Here is a 16109-nt window from a genome sequence, read left to right on the forward strand (position 1 = left end):
GCTGTGTCTCTGTCAAATAAATAAATAAAATCTTAAAAAAAAAAACAAACAAAGAAAAATTGAAGTAGTAAGAGGGGTCTTGGAGATCAACCAGGAGTAGCTCCTCACCACAGGAGGGCTCCTTCTAGCAGCCCTGGTTGGTGAGAGGCTTCTGCAGAGACCGGACCTTCCAAATCAGTCTGATCTACTACAAAGGCCATCTGGCTCTTAGAAAGGGATTCCACCCATGGCCCTAATTTTGCCTATCTGAAGAAATCTCTTCCTTCTTCCACCTGACAGCTTCTCAAGAGGCCAAAGACACCATCCTAATTCTCCTTAGTCAATTCATGGGCCTAAATATCACCCATTTCCCTCAACCAACTGTCGTAGGACTAGACTAGTTCCCATACCCCTTATCTCTGAACCTAATAGTTGTGCATATACAGCATACCTCTTCAAATGTGATACTCAGGACAAAACACCACCCCAAATGTGGGCTCTCAAGTGCCATGAACAGAAGAATTTTATCAGACACTAATCTGCTGCTTCATTTGTTGTAAAGATCCCATCATGGCTACTAAACCAATAGTCCACCAAAGCTTTTGGAGTCTGTTTATTAAACGTTTAAGTCGAACAAAAATAAATATTACAAACATGCATGGACTTGTCACCCCATTTAATAAGATATTACTAGTAAGTCTGAACTCCTGTGCATCTCTGTGTCTGTACCCTCTCCCCTGCCGCAAGGGTAACCTGAATTTGGTCTCCACCGTTCTTCAGAGTTGTTTTAAGAGGGGGGAGGGGAGGAGAGAGAGAGAGAGGAAAGGATGGGCAGAGAGAGAATCTTAAGCAGGCTCCATGCCCAGCATGGAGCCCCACACAGGGCTTGATCTCAAAACTGTGAGATCAGAACCTGAGCCAAAAAACTGACTGAGCCACCCAGGTGCCCCCATTCTTTAGAGTTTTTTAAAACACAAACTGCAATTAAATAAAAAAGTCCCCACTTCTTACTTTCACTGTTAGTTTTTTTTTTATCTGATTTTTAAGTCCCATTTTAAACCCCAGCTCACTGCACCCACCCCCACATCATTTTAGATCTTTGAACCCCAATTCTGTCATCTGTTGCATTAGCTACTTTTCCCATACAGAAGTCATCTGCAAAATACGGTCTGTGGGCCTTTGCGTCTTAAAAAAAAAAAAAAAAAAAAGTTAACCCGGATGGGGCTGAGGACAGAGCCCACGGCAAACCACTAGAGTCCTCCCCGCACCACCACCCCCATTCAGCGGACATGGATCCATTAAGCAGCCCACCCTAGGCATGGCCACAGCATCAGTTACAAATCCACTTAACCACACTGTTATCCCACACTTCTCCATCTTAGCCATAAGGGCGTCAGGGAAACAAACCCTCATCTGATCACAAGTGGTCAGGCAATAAAGAATGGGATAACGACTCAGTAACACTGGAGCTCCGGTTTTGACTAGACAGAACACCACAGTTTTATTTTTGGCATGTTTGGGCCACAGCTGAGCCTGCCCGGGACATGACTGGTGTCTGTCCATCTGTCTGTGCCAGCTGAGAATTGGCAATCATGAAGAGCAGACAGGGACAGACCAACATCAGCTGTGATGGAGCCAGGCCACAACTCAAATAGTTCCAGGGTAGAGTACCTCCCTACCAAACCTCTGGAATTCAGGATTAAAGGAGAAGTGAAGGGCTAACATACAGAGACCCTAATGGGGTCTCAAGGGCAGAAAGTGCTCACTAAACCCAGGGCAGCTCACTCTGATCTTGGGATACCATAAGCCTTTTTAGTAAGAATTATGAAATGTAAAATTCTGTAAAAACTATGAAATGTAACTGGATGAAAGACTCAGAGTAGCTAAGAGATCATATAATGGGTAGGCATTATTACATAGACCGGCACTTCCCAAAGCATGCTCAGAACAGCAGCTCCTCAGGGGGTTAGTAAGTTATCTTAAAAAAGGGATTTCATGGTCAAATGAGTTTGGGGAACACTAGTTTAAACAAAACCAAGCAGGGTTATTTGCTGAACTTCTGAGAGCTTTTTATAGACGGACATGTGTTATAGATCTCTCAGAAGGATAGGAGATGCTGCATTCCCCAAACTTATTTGGCTCCTGAACGCTTCTTGCGAGGACTGTCTCAAAAGCTAGTACTCTGCAGAAGACACTTGAGAGAACATCAATATGGCCTACTGGTGAACTGATGAAGGTATGTGTTGGACACGAAGACCAGAAATTCTCATCTACCTGCCAGATACCTTGTGCATGACACCTCTCCCTCAGGGTGGGGAAGCTACAGGTTGGATCCCAAGCCCCACCCCAAGTACAGGGCAATAGCTTTAATTTGGGAGTCCAAAAATTAGCTACAAGGCTGCTTTTTAGTAGATGGAGCCATTCATTCAGCAGCAGCATTTTAAGAAAATCCAAATCCAAGGCTCAGTGACTACAAACTAGAAAATCCCAATTAAATTAAACATTCTGGATGAGTTTTCATGAGATCTACTAAACCATACAGTTCTCAGCCACTTTAAAACGGAGGCACTTTTCAGTGAGACTTTCAAGGAGTCCCAAATATATCAGACCTTGAGAACACTGGAAGCAGAAAACAGAATTTTCTATCAGCTTCAAAGAAAATGCCAAGTCACTTTAAAGAACATGATCTGAAATTTGTATAACAGGGTTATGGGATGAAAAACGGAGAACAAAAAGTTGATGTTTCGGTGCATCATTCCCACTGCTAACCCCTAGATCACTGGGCTTATTCTGTGGAAAGTAATATTCAGGATAAAGTTAAAACCCTGGATAACAATCTCTTTGAGGAATTTATAAAAGCTAGAGGTGAGAATTACTTCCAAAAAGGGATCAGGACTACCTACAATTAGGTATTAAACGCAGAAATGTGCCAACAATTTCTTTGGCAAACTGTAAAGGGAGGGTGCCTTTTCTCTCCCCTTCTTTTTAAAGGGGCACAAAAGTGACAGGCTCTAAGAATGTCTTTTAATCTTGGGAAAAAAAGAAACCAAAACAAACAAGACCTAGATAAACTTTCACAATTTTAAAGAGTCTCACCAAAAGGAAAGCTAAGAGTTTTGATTTCTTACATTATATTAAATCTAGCGAATTTACAAGCCTGCATTTTCCAAAGGTCTAATGGTCTTTAATACACTAGGATTGGAATGGCCCTGCCCAGTAAAAGCCCCACTGAGTGAGCCTCAGCTGTGAGAATTTGCTAATAAAAGTGTCTCCAGCATTTTGCTTTATAGCACCACTGTGAATTGCAGCATTAAAAAAAAAAAAAAAAAAAGCTCTTGGCTCAAAAACTAGCTTTATTAACTCTGCCTGGATTAGGGTTACCAGTGAGGCCCACAACAGGGGGAAACACATCATTGTTCTAGTTACATGTTCACAAATCAAGTCTATTTGGAGAGGACATACCACGTACAGACAGTTCCACATACACTCCTTATCTCAATTTCCTTATTGCCTTTCTCCCCATTCACTCATGAACCTGCTCACTTTCGCCCCTCACTGTGCCATGGATTCTGGTCAAGGTCACCAGTGACCTCCAAGTTGCTAAACCCAACGGTCATTTCTCAGTCCTATTTGACTAACGATGACACTTAATACCTCTGATCATTTTCTCCTCCTTGAAAAGGTTATCCCTTGGTTCCAGGGGACCATGTGTTCCAGGTTTCTTCCCACATCACAGGGAACACCTTCTCCAACTCTTCATCTTGGCACATGGCAGGGCTCAATCCCTAAATCCCCCTCCATCTACACTCACTTCCCTAATGACCTCATCCAGTTCCCTGGCTTTAAATACCAATGATGTGGGTGGGGCACCTGGGTGGCTCAATCAGTTAAGAAGTGTCCAGTTCTTGGCTCTTGATTTCAGCTCAGGTCATGATCTCAGCGTTGTGAGATCAAGCCCCACATCAGGATCCGTGCTCAGTGAGGAGTCTACTTGAGATTCTCTCTCTCCCCCCCTCTCCTCCTCCTGCTCTCCTCAGAAATAAGTCTTTTAAAAATACATACATACCAACGATGTGCTGCCAGCTCCCAAATTCATATCTCTAGCCTCACATCCCACTACTTATCTTCCCCCCAAACTTTCTCATCTCACAGTCTTCCCCTTGTCAGTAACAACAATCTCATCCGCCCAGTTGTCCAGGCCAAATACCCTGGAGTCCCTGTTGACTCCCCTTTCTCTCTCTACACCTAGCCCATCAGCAGTCCTGACTCTACCCACTTCTACTGGTTCAACGCACTTCAAGCCACCATCTTCTCTTGTCTGGGTTAGTTCAGTAGCTTTTTCACTGGTCTCCCTGCTGCATCCTTGTCCCCCTGCTTCGCTCTAGTCTCCACATAGCAGCCAAAATGATCCCTCTAAGTCAGACCTTGTCACTTCTCTACTCAAAACACTTGAATGGCTTCCGACCTCTCTCAGAATAAAAGTTCAAGTTCTTTTAATGGATTTAATTGCCTTTTCACATTTTAACTATTTCTTCTTCCTTTTATCCCCATCTTCTCATTATACCCTCACCTGTATTGGTTTCCTATTGATCCTCTAACAAATTAGCACAAACTTAGTGACTAAGAACAGTATAAATGTATTCTCTTATGGTTCTGGAGACCACAAGTCTAAAAATCAAAGTATAGGTGGCAGGGCTACATTCCTTCTGGAGGCTTCAGGGAAAAAATCGGTTTTCTTCTCTTTTCCAGCTTCTGGAGGCCGGCTTACATTCCTCGGCTTTGTGGCCGCTTCCTCCATTTTCAAAGCCAGCAACACAGCACTTACCTTTGACCTCCAGCCTCCCTCTCATAAGGAGCTTTGTAATTACACTGAGCCCACCTGGATCACCCAAGATAACCACTCCACCTCAAAATCCTTAACTTCCTCACATCTGCAAAGGCCCATTACGGTAAGAGGTAACATATTCACAGGTTCTGAGGACCAAGACGTGGACATCTTGGGGAAGGGGCATTATTCCATCTACCACATCCTAGGCACTCTGACCTCCCTGCTATTCCTCAAGCATAACAGGTGTGCTCCACCTCTAGGCCTCTCTGCCAGAGACCTGCACAGCTTCATTCTTCCCTCCTTCAGGTCTTTGCCCAAAGGTCACCCTCTCTGTGAGGTCTTCCCTGGCCATGTTACCTCTGTGGGCTTGTATTTTCTCCATAGCACTTTCTACCATCTGGAACACAGTGTACTTAACTGGGTGTTTTGTGCATAGAAAGTAAGCTCTGAGCGGTGAGGTTTTTTTTTTTTTTTTTTATGTTCTGTTCTCTGCTGCACTGTCCAGAGTATTACATGACACATAGTTGGCCCTGTGAATAACTGAATGAGATGAAGAAGTCCAACTTTTAAAAGTTCAACACTGAAAAAAACTGCATTGCTTTTATTTTCAATGGTCAGCTTCTTGCATGTACTGCCCTCAAGAGGCTCGGACTTTCTTATTAAATACTAGCTCTTGCTTTTTTTCTTCTTGTAAACTTTTTAATTATAGACAACCTCAAACACACAAAAAATGAAGTGAGCATTGTAAAGAACCTCAAGTCCCCAGGACTCAGTTCAAATAATTATCGACGCTCTGCCATTCTTCACCTAGCTCCCCATCTTTCCTCCCAGAGTGGCTGCTTTTCTGTCACCCCATTAAGTTTAAAAAGATTTATTTGAGAGAGCACATGAGCAAGTACAAGAACATGAGCACATGCCCCTCCCACGGACAGAGGGAGAGAGAATCTCAAGCAGACTCCCTACCGAGTGCAGAGCCCAATGTGGGGCTCAATCTCATGATCCTGAGATCATGACCTGAGCCGAAACAAGAGTCGGACGCTTAACCGACTGTGCCACCCAGGCGTCACCCCCCACCTGTTACCACTCCCCCCCCTTAAAGGAGGCAGCCACGACAACCTGGTGAATTAAAAGGAAACCCCTGAGGGTGCCTGAGTCCTGGGCAGGCATGTGTTTCCCTTGGAGACAGAGTCAGGTGACAAAGGCAAAAGTGAAGAACAAAAGGAACCCTGCCAATAGTTACAGGTTTTCAGAGTTAGGTCTGCTATAAGAAAGAAAGAAAACAAACAAACAACAAAAAAAAAAACCCAAAAACAAAAAACAAATACCCAATAAATAGTTCTAAATTTGAAAAAAAAAAAATCAATCCAGCAGCACTTGGCTGGAGATTCCCAACTCTAAAGACTTCATGAAAATCTTTAGCTAAATAAAACCTCAGATTTTAGTTGCTCCTATTTGGTTATCTGGGAAGATCATAAGATCACATTTTCCTTAAAACCTGAAATATCAGGGGCACCCAGCTGGCTCAGTGGGTAGAACAAGCGACTCTTGATCTCAGGGTTGTGAGTTCGTACTCCATGCTGGATGTAGAGCCTACTTAAAAACTTGAAATATTGAGGTGCCTGGGTGGCTCAGTTGATTAAGCCTCTGATTCTTGACTTAAGCTCAGGTCTTGAGTTCAGGGTCCTGAGTTCAAGCCTTGCACTGGGCTCTACATGCATGGAGCCTACTTAAAAACAAAAAATATCATAATCTAATATAGCGGGCTTTAGTTCCAGATTTCGGTAACACCTACTTCTTGCTTGCCAATTTTATCATACATCTTAAGTTTTTAACCTCCATCCCTACCCTTTCTTTCTTTACTGCTTCCTTTATTCACATTTTTCTACTTCTTACTTGAAGAATGTGACATTGTTATCTATGCAGCTAGATTTCTAAAATTATACCTTAGGAAATATACATAAATAAACTGTGATAAAAATGAAAATTAAAAAAAGACAATTATAGAGATGAAAACAGAATGGTGGTTGTGAGGGGCTAGGGATGGGGAGGGAGGTAGAGGTGGCCGGCCCATAAGAGGTAGCACAAAAGATCCTTGTGATGAATGTTGTGTACCTTAACTGTGTGGTCACACAAATCCACACCTGTGATAAAACTGCATAGAACTAAATACACTCACAAATAAGTGTACGGAAAACTGACGAAATCGGAGTTAAGCTCTATGGACTGTACTAATGTCAGTTTCTTGGCTTTGATATTACTCTGTAGGCAAGATATTGTCAATGAAGGAAACTGGGGGAAAAGAACACAGGGCCTCTCCAGACCATCTTTTGCAACTACCCATGAATTTGTAATTATTTCAAAAGTTTTAAAAATGAATGTTAGGGGCGCCTGGGTGGCTCAGTTGGTTAAGCGACTGTCTTCGGCTCAGGTCATGATCCCAGAGTCCCGGGATCGAGTCCCACATCGGGCTCCCTGCTCGGCGGGGAGTCTGCTTCTCCCTCTAACCCTTCCCCCTCTTGCACTCTCTCTCTCTCTCTAATAAATAAATGTAAAAAAAAAAAAAAATGAATGTTAGTAAATCCTAAAACCATTACTTCTCAGAATTACAATTCCTATTATAACAGCTTACTCTTCCCATTAAAAAAAAAATTGTAATTTTCAATTCAACAAATTGTAATTGTTATCCATTTTAAAACATTGTTTTTAGAGTGCCAGGAACCCTGTGGGCGCACACACAAAACCATAAAATTATATAATAGGAGCAAGATAAAGCTGTTCGATGAATCGCCCAACGCATAACTTTGCTTACTAAAAGCTACACTGTTTTCGAGACATTTCAGCATGAAACACTCCCACAGGGACACTAAATCCCGCAAGAGACAACTATTGATAGCAAGGAGCTAGAAAGGTCAGCATCAGAAGTACACAAGGATCACAAACAAATGTAGTGGGACTTTAGTCCTGAAAGCTTAAAACCTACAAAGCAGAAAATGAGGGGATGCAGAAAAGAGACAAAGTCAGAGCAAAATCACTTCTCCAGCATACTTTGTGGCACAATTAAATCTCAAGAAGTCCTTCCCAATCCGGGTTCCTTACTGTTAGTCAGTTACCAATTTGGCATAAAGATCTAAGGAAACAGGTTTTCTCCAAGGGCACACATATAGTTCATGGTGCCAATTCCTCTATAACTGGCCCAATTTCACTGAAATCCTAAGGCGGCTTGATTAAAAGAGAAAAGAGAGAGAGAGAGGGAGGGACAGAGTGAGCCCCCTCTAAAATCACATCCAAAAGCAGCAGGACATTCCACTCAACAGAAGGACTTTTTCCCTGGTTTCAATAATAAAAACACCGCAAGAAACAAATGAAAATGCTACTTATGTTTATTACTTTGTGGTTGTATTTTTTTTTTTTTTTTAAGATTTTATTTATTTCAGAGAGAGAGAGAGCGAGATAGCGAGAGCAGGAACACAAGCCGGGGGAGTGGGAGAGGGAGAAGCAGGCTTCCCGCTGAACAGGGAGCCTGATGCAGGGCTCGATCCCAGGACCCTCGGATCATGACCTGAGCCGAAGGCAGAAGCCTAATGACTGAGCCACCCAGGCGCCCCTGTGGTTGTATTTTAATGCTTGAAAAAAAACAAAAGAAAACAAAAATAAAAAACCAAAACAAAGCCAAGTCTAAATATTACCGGCCATCCATTCTCATCCTCATGACATTATTAAATAAAATCCTGGCTTCATAGACCAGAGCCACCTTAGGGGTTCTGGTTAAGAATATTTTTTATGCTTATATGTGTGCTTTAAAAATTAGGTTGAAATGAAAAACAAAAAAAATAAATCCAACTGGCCAAAGAAGGAAGAATTCTGGTGGACAATTGGACCACTGTTGCAAATTAAACTGTTCACACCTGCAGAATAATCTCACCAGCATAACCAATCTATCCTGAAATGCAGCCCCCTTGTACCAAAAGGGAGAGCTCTTCTTCCACTAGATCCTATCTTTCACTGATAAACTCTTTGGATGAGAAAACCAGCAGCAGATGTGAAAGCCACATGGCCCTCTACAAAGCAGGAGAGCAAAAAGCAGTGTTAAAAGAAAGGATTCCTTAAACAGCAGCTCCCTATCAAGAATGAAGATTTTATCATCTAATGCTGACTTTGTGGAAAGCAGCTAGCTATTAGACCCTGTTCCAAGACGTCGGCTAACAGCATCAGGCTGAAATCCAGGAGTTGGACTCATTTAGCTACACCCTTGTTTTCGACTCTTGGGAACAGGGCCAAAGTGTAAAGTTAGAATAGAACAAATCCAATTTCCAACGGAAAGAAGACGACAATATAGGTACTCTTGCTTAATGCAACTGATAGGCTCTGAGCACGGTTTACATTTCAGTACATTTTTATTTAGTGAATTTTAGCCCTGGAATAATTTTTTCCATCATTTCCTAAAGATTCCAGACTCTGCATCAAAAAATATCTGCCAACACCCCCACTTAATATTGTGGCAATCAAGAATACTGAAAACTTTTTCAAATTCATATCGAGGTAGAAAATTTTGATTAAGCAAACTGCTTCATATAGTGTAAAACCAGCAACTTTTTAAATTGTCCTGTATTTTGGGGCGCCTGGGTGGCTCAGATGGTTAAGCGTCTGCCTTCGGCTCAGGTCATGATCCCAGGGTCCTGGGATCGAGTCCCGCATCAGGCTCCCTGCTCCTTGGGAGCCTGCTTCTCTCTCTCTCTCTCTCTCTCTATGAATAAATAAATAAAATCTTAAAAAAAAAAAAAAAGAAAAAGAAAATTGTCCTGTATTTTGTGTGACTTCATTGAACTACCAGAGGTAGCAAGCTCTATAGTCTAAATTTGGCTACAGTTTGCACCTCTCAAACTGCCTTAATGTTTTTAACTTCACATTTTAAAAAATTTTTTATTTTTAAAAATTTTTTATTAAGTTTACTTTTTTAGTAATCTACACCCAACCTGGGGCTCAAACTCGCAACCCCAAGATCAAGAGTTGCATGCTCCTCTGACTGAGCTAGCCAGACACCCCGGAATTTTAGTATACAGTTCTGGTACCACTCCATTTTACCTATCCCTTTCCTTTAAGGGTGTAGACACATGTGTAAAATGCAGTCTAGAATCCAGGGATAGGAAATGGTAGCCACTAGACAAATTAAGTCTTGGAGTTGGAGACAATGAATACTCTAGGGTCTTCTGGGGAATACAGTTGTCCACGAAAGCCAAGTGGTCAGCAATCATACATTCAACTTACGAGAAATTATACACTTCATCCATTACACTCTTCACCAAAAAGAAGTGAACAAGAGACAATTTAATTTGCCTCTCAAAGTGCGGTCAAAGCCACAAGGGTATTACCTGGTTAGAAATGCAGAATATCAGGCCCTACCCCAGATCTCCTGAGTCCGAATTTGCATTTTATCAAGATCTCCTGTGATTCATGTACACAGTCAAGTGTGGCCTGGACGGTAAGTGCCACCATGCCGCCCCATGGGCATATGCCTCAGAACAAGCAGGAGATGGGGGACACAGATCTGCACTTCCCTCGGGGGGTCTCTGTTCTCACAGGTCTCACACCTCACGGAGTGGAATTCCAGTGTTTAAAGGGTCATTTGGACGATATGCCTAATACATGATGTCACTGTTTTGTCCCCCGGCTGACCTTCAGCTCTCCACCTAACAATTGGCTTGATTTAACCAAGGGCTGGCATTTTTGCATTAATGGTGAGAACATTAACAGCTCAGGCTAGCTCTATAAAGGCCAGCAGAGTTGTCAGCCACAGGTCGACCATAACTCAGACTGCAGGAAGAACAGAGCTCTTGAACAGCCAGCCACAAAAAGATAAACACCAAGCAGTGATAAGGAACCCAATCCTTCCAGTTCAAGGTTGCGTTCCCTCAAGGAAAGTTGCTATCCACTTCATTAATTCTTTAAAGGTTGCAATTCTGATAAGTAAATCTCTGTTACCCAAGAGCTGCCTAGGCTTGCATTACAAGCAGAAGGAAATCTTGAACGTTAAATAATCGCTTACCTGTGCGCACCTTCCTAGTTCTTTCCTGTCCAGATACTGAAATATATTGATTGCCAGTTCATAAGGCAGTTGGATATCAAAGAAGGGCACATCATCCATTTCATTCTGAAGAGAAAAAGGAAAGGGAAATAAGTTCACAATTCGGAGGTATGAAAACGCTCCTTTATACAGCAAGAGATATTCTTTGGTGGAAAGGACAGAGGTGCTGTTGTCCCTGGGGGAGGCACACATTCTCACTACCCCATGGGGCAGCCACCAGACCTGAGAGCCACTGAATTCTCACTGCCACAAGCCCACCCTCCTCACATTCACTCAGAAAATCCACAAGACCACTTCCCATAAGGCTTCAAAAGGAGAAGCAAGGGTGCCAACTCACAATCTGGGGTATGCCACAGGAATCAGTGCAAAGGCTATAGAAAGTCTCGTGGCCTCTAAGGAAAGTTGAGTGGTGGGCAGCCAAGAAAGGGAGCCTTGAAATCAGAGGGGCCACTGGTCCCCCCAGGACAACTCCTACTACACCTGACTTGGGAGGTCAGTGAGCCCCCACAGCCAGAGAAAATGCTGGCCTAGGTCACTAAAGTGGTTTCATCAGGAAAAGAACAGGGCTATGAAGATGAACAAGAAGTAAACAAACGAAATGCTGCTCTTAAAGGAGGTGAGCACCACCTCCCCTTGGCCACTGGAGAAACACACGGTTTCCTAATGCACTCAGGGGCCTACACTGGTTAACCTGAGCGAGCCAGTGCAAACAAAGCTGTTCTTCTTCGGTGTCATTTATTAATGTGGAGAAATTAGAGCTCGCCTGCCTTCGGATAAGCAATTAGGGATGAGGTAACGGGCTTTATTTGAGAGATAAGGCTGTCATGACGATCCTGGTTGCACAAAGAAATAGGAGTGTGAAGCAGAAAGAAAGCCAAGTGTGTATACGTGCCCCTCTGCCTGTTCCCAAATCCACCTGCTAAAGCTCCCTTTTGCATGTATTTCTGCAAAGCTAGGGAAAGCGGGCTGTTTGTCTCAATGGAACTTCCTTAAATAAAATTCATTTTTAATAAGCTTTGGCTGACATCTGTGACTTACAGGTTGCAAGCAAATTATTAATTCACCACTCAAATACAATAGTCCTATACCACAAGGCTGCAGTCTGAAAATTGAAAATAGACTCAGCATTTTTAAGGGAGTGTGAGCACTGATTTAGCCCCTACCAAGTTCCAGGGTAAAGATTTTTGTGAAATCATGTTTCCATTCATCTAGGAGTCTCAGAGCTAAATGATAATGCAAGGCATAAGAAGGAAATGTATTCAACTTCACGAAAACAGTGCAAGGCTAAGTATGAGAGCCAAAAAGGATCTCTGGAGGGAAAAAGAGCAAGAGTTGACAGTTCTCTGTGGGCAAAGACAGTACAGAATGTTAAATCGGCAAAGAAATGTTGGCCATACGGGGGGCGGGGAGAGAAAAAACAAAAAAAAATCTGCAAGTGTAATCAGAAGGCAAAGGGGTCCCTGCCCAAAAAAATAATGGAAAATAATGGAAAGTCTTAGTCTAATGGCTGGGTCCCCTCTTACAATTAATTGGCTTCACTCATGGAGGAAAAGAGGCAGCACTTTCTCACTTGGCCCAGATATAACCTGAGACGACTCAACACAACCGAGGCGGGGGAGAGGGGTGTCACCCACCACCAGCTGAGGAAAGCCACACACAAAACCAGACTATCGTTTGTGACCCGTGGACTTCCTTCTGCTTTCTCTTTTGGATTGATTATGGTGAGGTGAAGCAGCCTACTTTACCTGCTTGGTAGAGAAACAAGAGAATAATGTTCCTTATCCTCATACAAGTAGAATAAAGGCAAAGAAAAGCCTGCACTCATGCAAAGCGAACGCAGATCCAGCTTTTACACTGTTAGAGACACCAGGCACTGCTTTCTTCAATCAGCCCCCAGCTGATTAGAACTATCACCTGGTTTCTGGACAGGACACTACTGTAACGAAACAGGAGATAGCACCTTTATTTTTAGTCATTCTGGTGTAGAAAAGTCACACTTGCGGTGCCAGGAGCCTTCCCCCTTTTGCCCATTCAGATGGCCGATTCTCTGTTCTCATCCTGGAGCACAGTGGCTCTCTACCCCAGTACCTCTACCCCAGCAGAGCCACAACCCTGCCACTGGCCTTTTTGATCCTAACCCCCCCAACCTCTGGGATGGAGGTTCAGAACAAAGATTCAAACGGATAATCCTGGTTCTGCCACTTGACTCGCCATGTGACCAGGCTAAATACCTCCAGGTCTCAGCTTCCTCATCTGTAAAAGAGAGAGCGTACCTACTCATAGGGTAGTTACAAGAATAAAATGAAATACACGGAAAGGGCATGGGGCAAGTACCAGGGCAAAGCACACAATAACAGATTGATACGGCTATATTCGTTCCTGGAGTGGCACTTTGGCTCCCTTTTTTTCCCCCTTCAACAAGCATTTGTGGATTAGATCCACATTCCAGGTGACTCCTCTACCAGCTTGTTTACACAGAAAGTTTTGTCTCCCCCTGTCCTACCACAAGCAGAGGATTGCTGGTGACAGCAGGGAGGGGATGCAAAGTCACTAAGGAGTCTGAACAATGGGAGTGTCCACACCATAGGTCTTTTTCGAGAGAACTTTTCAAAGAGAATCAGCAATTTTAAGACGCTATACCATGGTAACAACTAGAGAAGGATTTGCTCTAGTGTACAGTGGAGGAAAAGGAGGCAGCCACCAGGGTGCAAATGACCAGTCAGGGGTGTTACGGCCCCCACACCAACAAAGGATCTGAAATGCCATACTGGTCACGCTGTTCGTGTACCAGTTGTGATGGGTCTTGAGAATTTTTAAGTTCTGGGGGACAACAACTGTTTCAAAGCACTGAATTATGTAAACACCAACATTACAAAGCCAAGCTTTATTTGACAGTGAGAGAGGGAACACAAGCAGGGGGAGTGGGAGAGGGAGAAGCAGGCTTCCCGCCGAGCAGGGAGCCCTTTGTGGGGCTCGATCCCAGGACCCTGGGATCATGACCTGAGCCGAAGGCAGACGCTTAAGGACTGAGCCACCCAGGCGCCCCAAAGCCAAACTTTTAAATCATTATGCCCTTAGAATTACAAATCAAGTTCCAGACTCCCTGTTGCTACCAGTGGTTGGGGGATGGCAGGGAAAAAAAGAAACCAATGTGATAAAGGAAGGTCCACATCTATGTAGACCCACAAGGTCAGGAAACCAAAGGCTAAAGTTTCACGTTGCACGCTTGGAATCTCTTTGGCAAGACATCTGATCACTGGTTCTTATAGTAGATGCTGCAGTGGCTCACTCAGATTCCCCCTTCTGGATCCACGACACTCATCATCCCAAATGCTCAGATGCTGCCTGCTCTTGGCTCACTGGCTCAGCTGTCAAGCACTTCCTAGGCACTACCCTTGGTCAAACAAGCTGCCTCCTCCAAGGTTACATCCCCTCCTGGAGGGCAGCCTGCATCCAGTGACTAGTCAATACCTAGGTACAAAGGCTTGTCCCCCTTGCCTCAATTCAGGGCTTCTTAGGAAGGCCAACCTGCTAAACCACCTGCAGGCAAAGCTCCATCCCAGTGTCCGTTTCATGAAAAATCCAACCTGATTTCCCGAAGTAGATGTGATGCAGGACAGTTCTATACCCAACACATTCCCAAAGGCTCTGATGCACAACTCTGGAGACAGGAGTCTAGCTAACCTCCTTCCCTTTCCTCCACTCAAGGAGGTAGAATGACGTTGGAGTGACATTATTAAACCAAGAGACAGAACAAACTAGATTCAAAGTTAAATAAGTCACTCAAACTTCACTTTGTTATTAGTAACAGATCACTTGGGAAACACCTTATAAAAGATTGTTAGGAGCACGTTTGACCCTGTGGTTGAAAATGTCATTCTTCTATAGGTACCCAGGATTTGGCAGGGATGTAGAGCCACACGCTGGACAGAAGTGCTAGCCCAATAAGCACGCACACGCTCATAGTGGGGCTGGAGCACTCCCACTGGGCCCTGCCCACAGCTCGTAAATAGAAGTAAACAATACCACCTGCTGCAAGTATGCAGAGAAGTACCTTATCCTCTAAAGGGGGCTCTCAGACTTCCACCTAGGCTGTTCTGAAGCACACAGCCATCTGAAAAGTTCTAGGCCACATGAACCAATTCTGATTTATATGGTTTTAAAAACATGGAGGCAGACAAGTAGACATTTCAGAAACAAAGAAATTCCAAGAATGAAGGAAAGAGGTTAAAGACACTGGAAATATTAACATAGAGAAACCTGGTCACACTAAAAATATCAATAGGACCACAATGTTTAGTCCATTATTTTTATAGCCCAAGCAATGTGAGACTGGCCAATAATGCTACAGAAAACCAAGACATTAAAGTATTAACATGGCTTCAAATGTGAGGAAAAACACCGTTTTGATTAAATACAACCTGGCTTTTAATTTTTCAATGGCTCAAATATTGATTCTTTACCACTATGGTGACTCTTGTCCTGTGTTATAGATCAAGACTATCTGTGGAGTTTTAAAAAAATGCCCCCAATTGTGTTACCCCAAATTTCCAGGGGATAGGGCTCAAACATCTGTTCCTCAGGGATCCTCAGGCACACTAGAAATCAAGAACCACAACCCTAAATTAGGTGGATTAAAAAAAAAAAGGCAAAACAAAAAAAACACCACACAAACCCACAAAGAGGTCATGTTACTTTGTTAATTCAAAGTCAGCGAATACTAGATTTTCCCAAAGTCTGCTGGACTTACTCCAAAAATGCTAAAAGAAATTGCAAATAGATCCATCCCCAGGGAGGCTGATTTGTACTCCTATGTGCTAATGTAAGACTAATTCTGTAAATGGATTGGTTTTGTGCCTTACTGTTAGAAATTTAATCTGTCTTCTCTTGTTTAGTAGAAGAAGGGATAATTACTAAGAGCCAAATCAGTGAAAAGTGAAGAAACGGCCTCAAGGTTTGTTCCCAATGTACATCTCCAGGACAAACGGAACATGAAAGCTCTCTAGGTGGTGTTTTAAGAAACCAAAAAAGGCACCTCGAACATACAATAGACATGCAACAGTATTTATGCTAAATCTGTGGCTGAAAGGAGACTTTTTTTTTTCCTTATGTTAATCCCCATACATTACATCATTAGTTCTAGATGAAGTGTTCCATGATTCATTGTTTGTGCACAACACCCAGTGCTCCATGCAGAACGTGCCCTCCTCAATACCCACC

The 16109-nt window shown here is 43.3% G+C and overlaps 1 protein-coding gene across 1 annotated transcript in view; it reads right to left on the minus strand.

The window, feature by feature from the left end:
* The window catches only part of FBXW8 (F-box and WD repeat domain containing 8), a 95793-nt gene that overhangs the window by 68401 nt on the left and 11283 nt on the right, over positions 1-16109 (minus strand). The window contains exon 2 of the mRNA XM_081802130.1: positions 10851-10955. Within this exon, the coding sequence (XP_081658256.1) occupies positions 10851-10955 (105 nt within the window). The remainder of the gene's footprint in view (positions 1-10850; positions 10956-16109) is intronic.

Source organism: Leptonychotes weddellii, chromosome 13, assembly GCF_054177405.1.
Source record: "Leptonychotes weddellii isolate Sample4059 chromosome 13, ASM5417740v2, whole genome shotgun sequence".
Taxonomy (NCBI): Eukaryota; Metazoa; Chordata; class Mammalia; order Carnivora; family Phocidae; genus Leptonychotes; species Leptonychotes weddellii.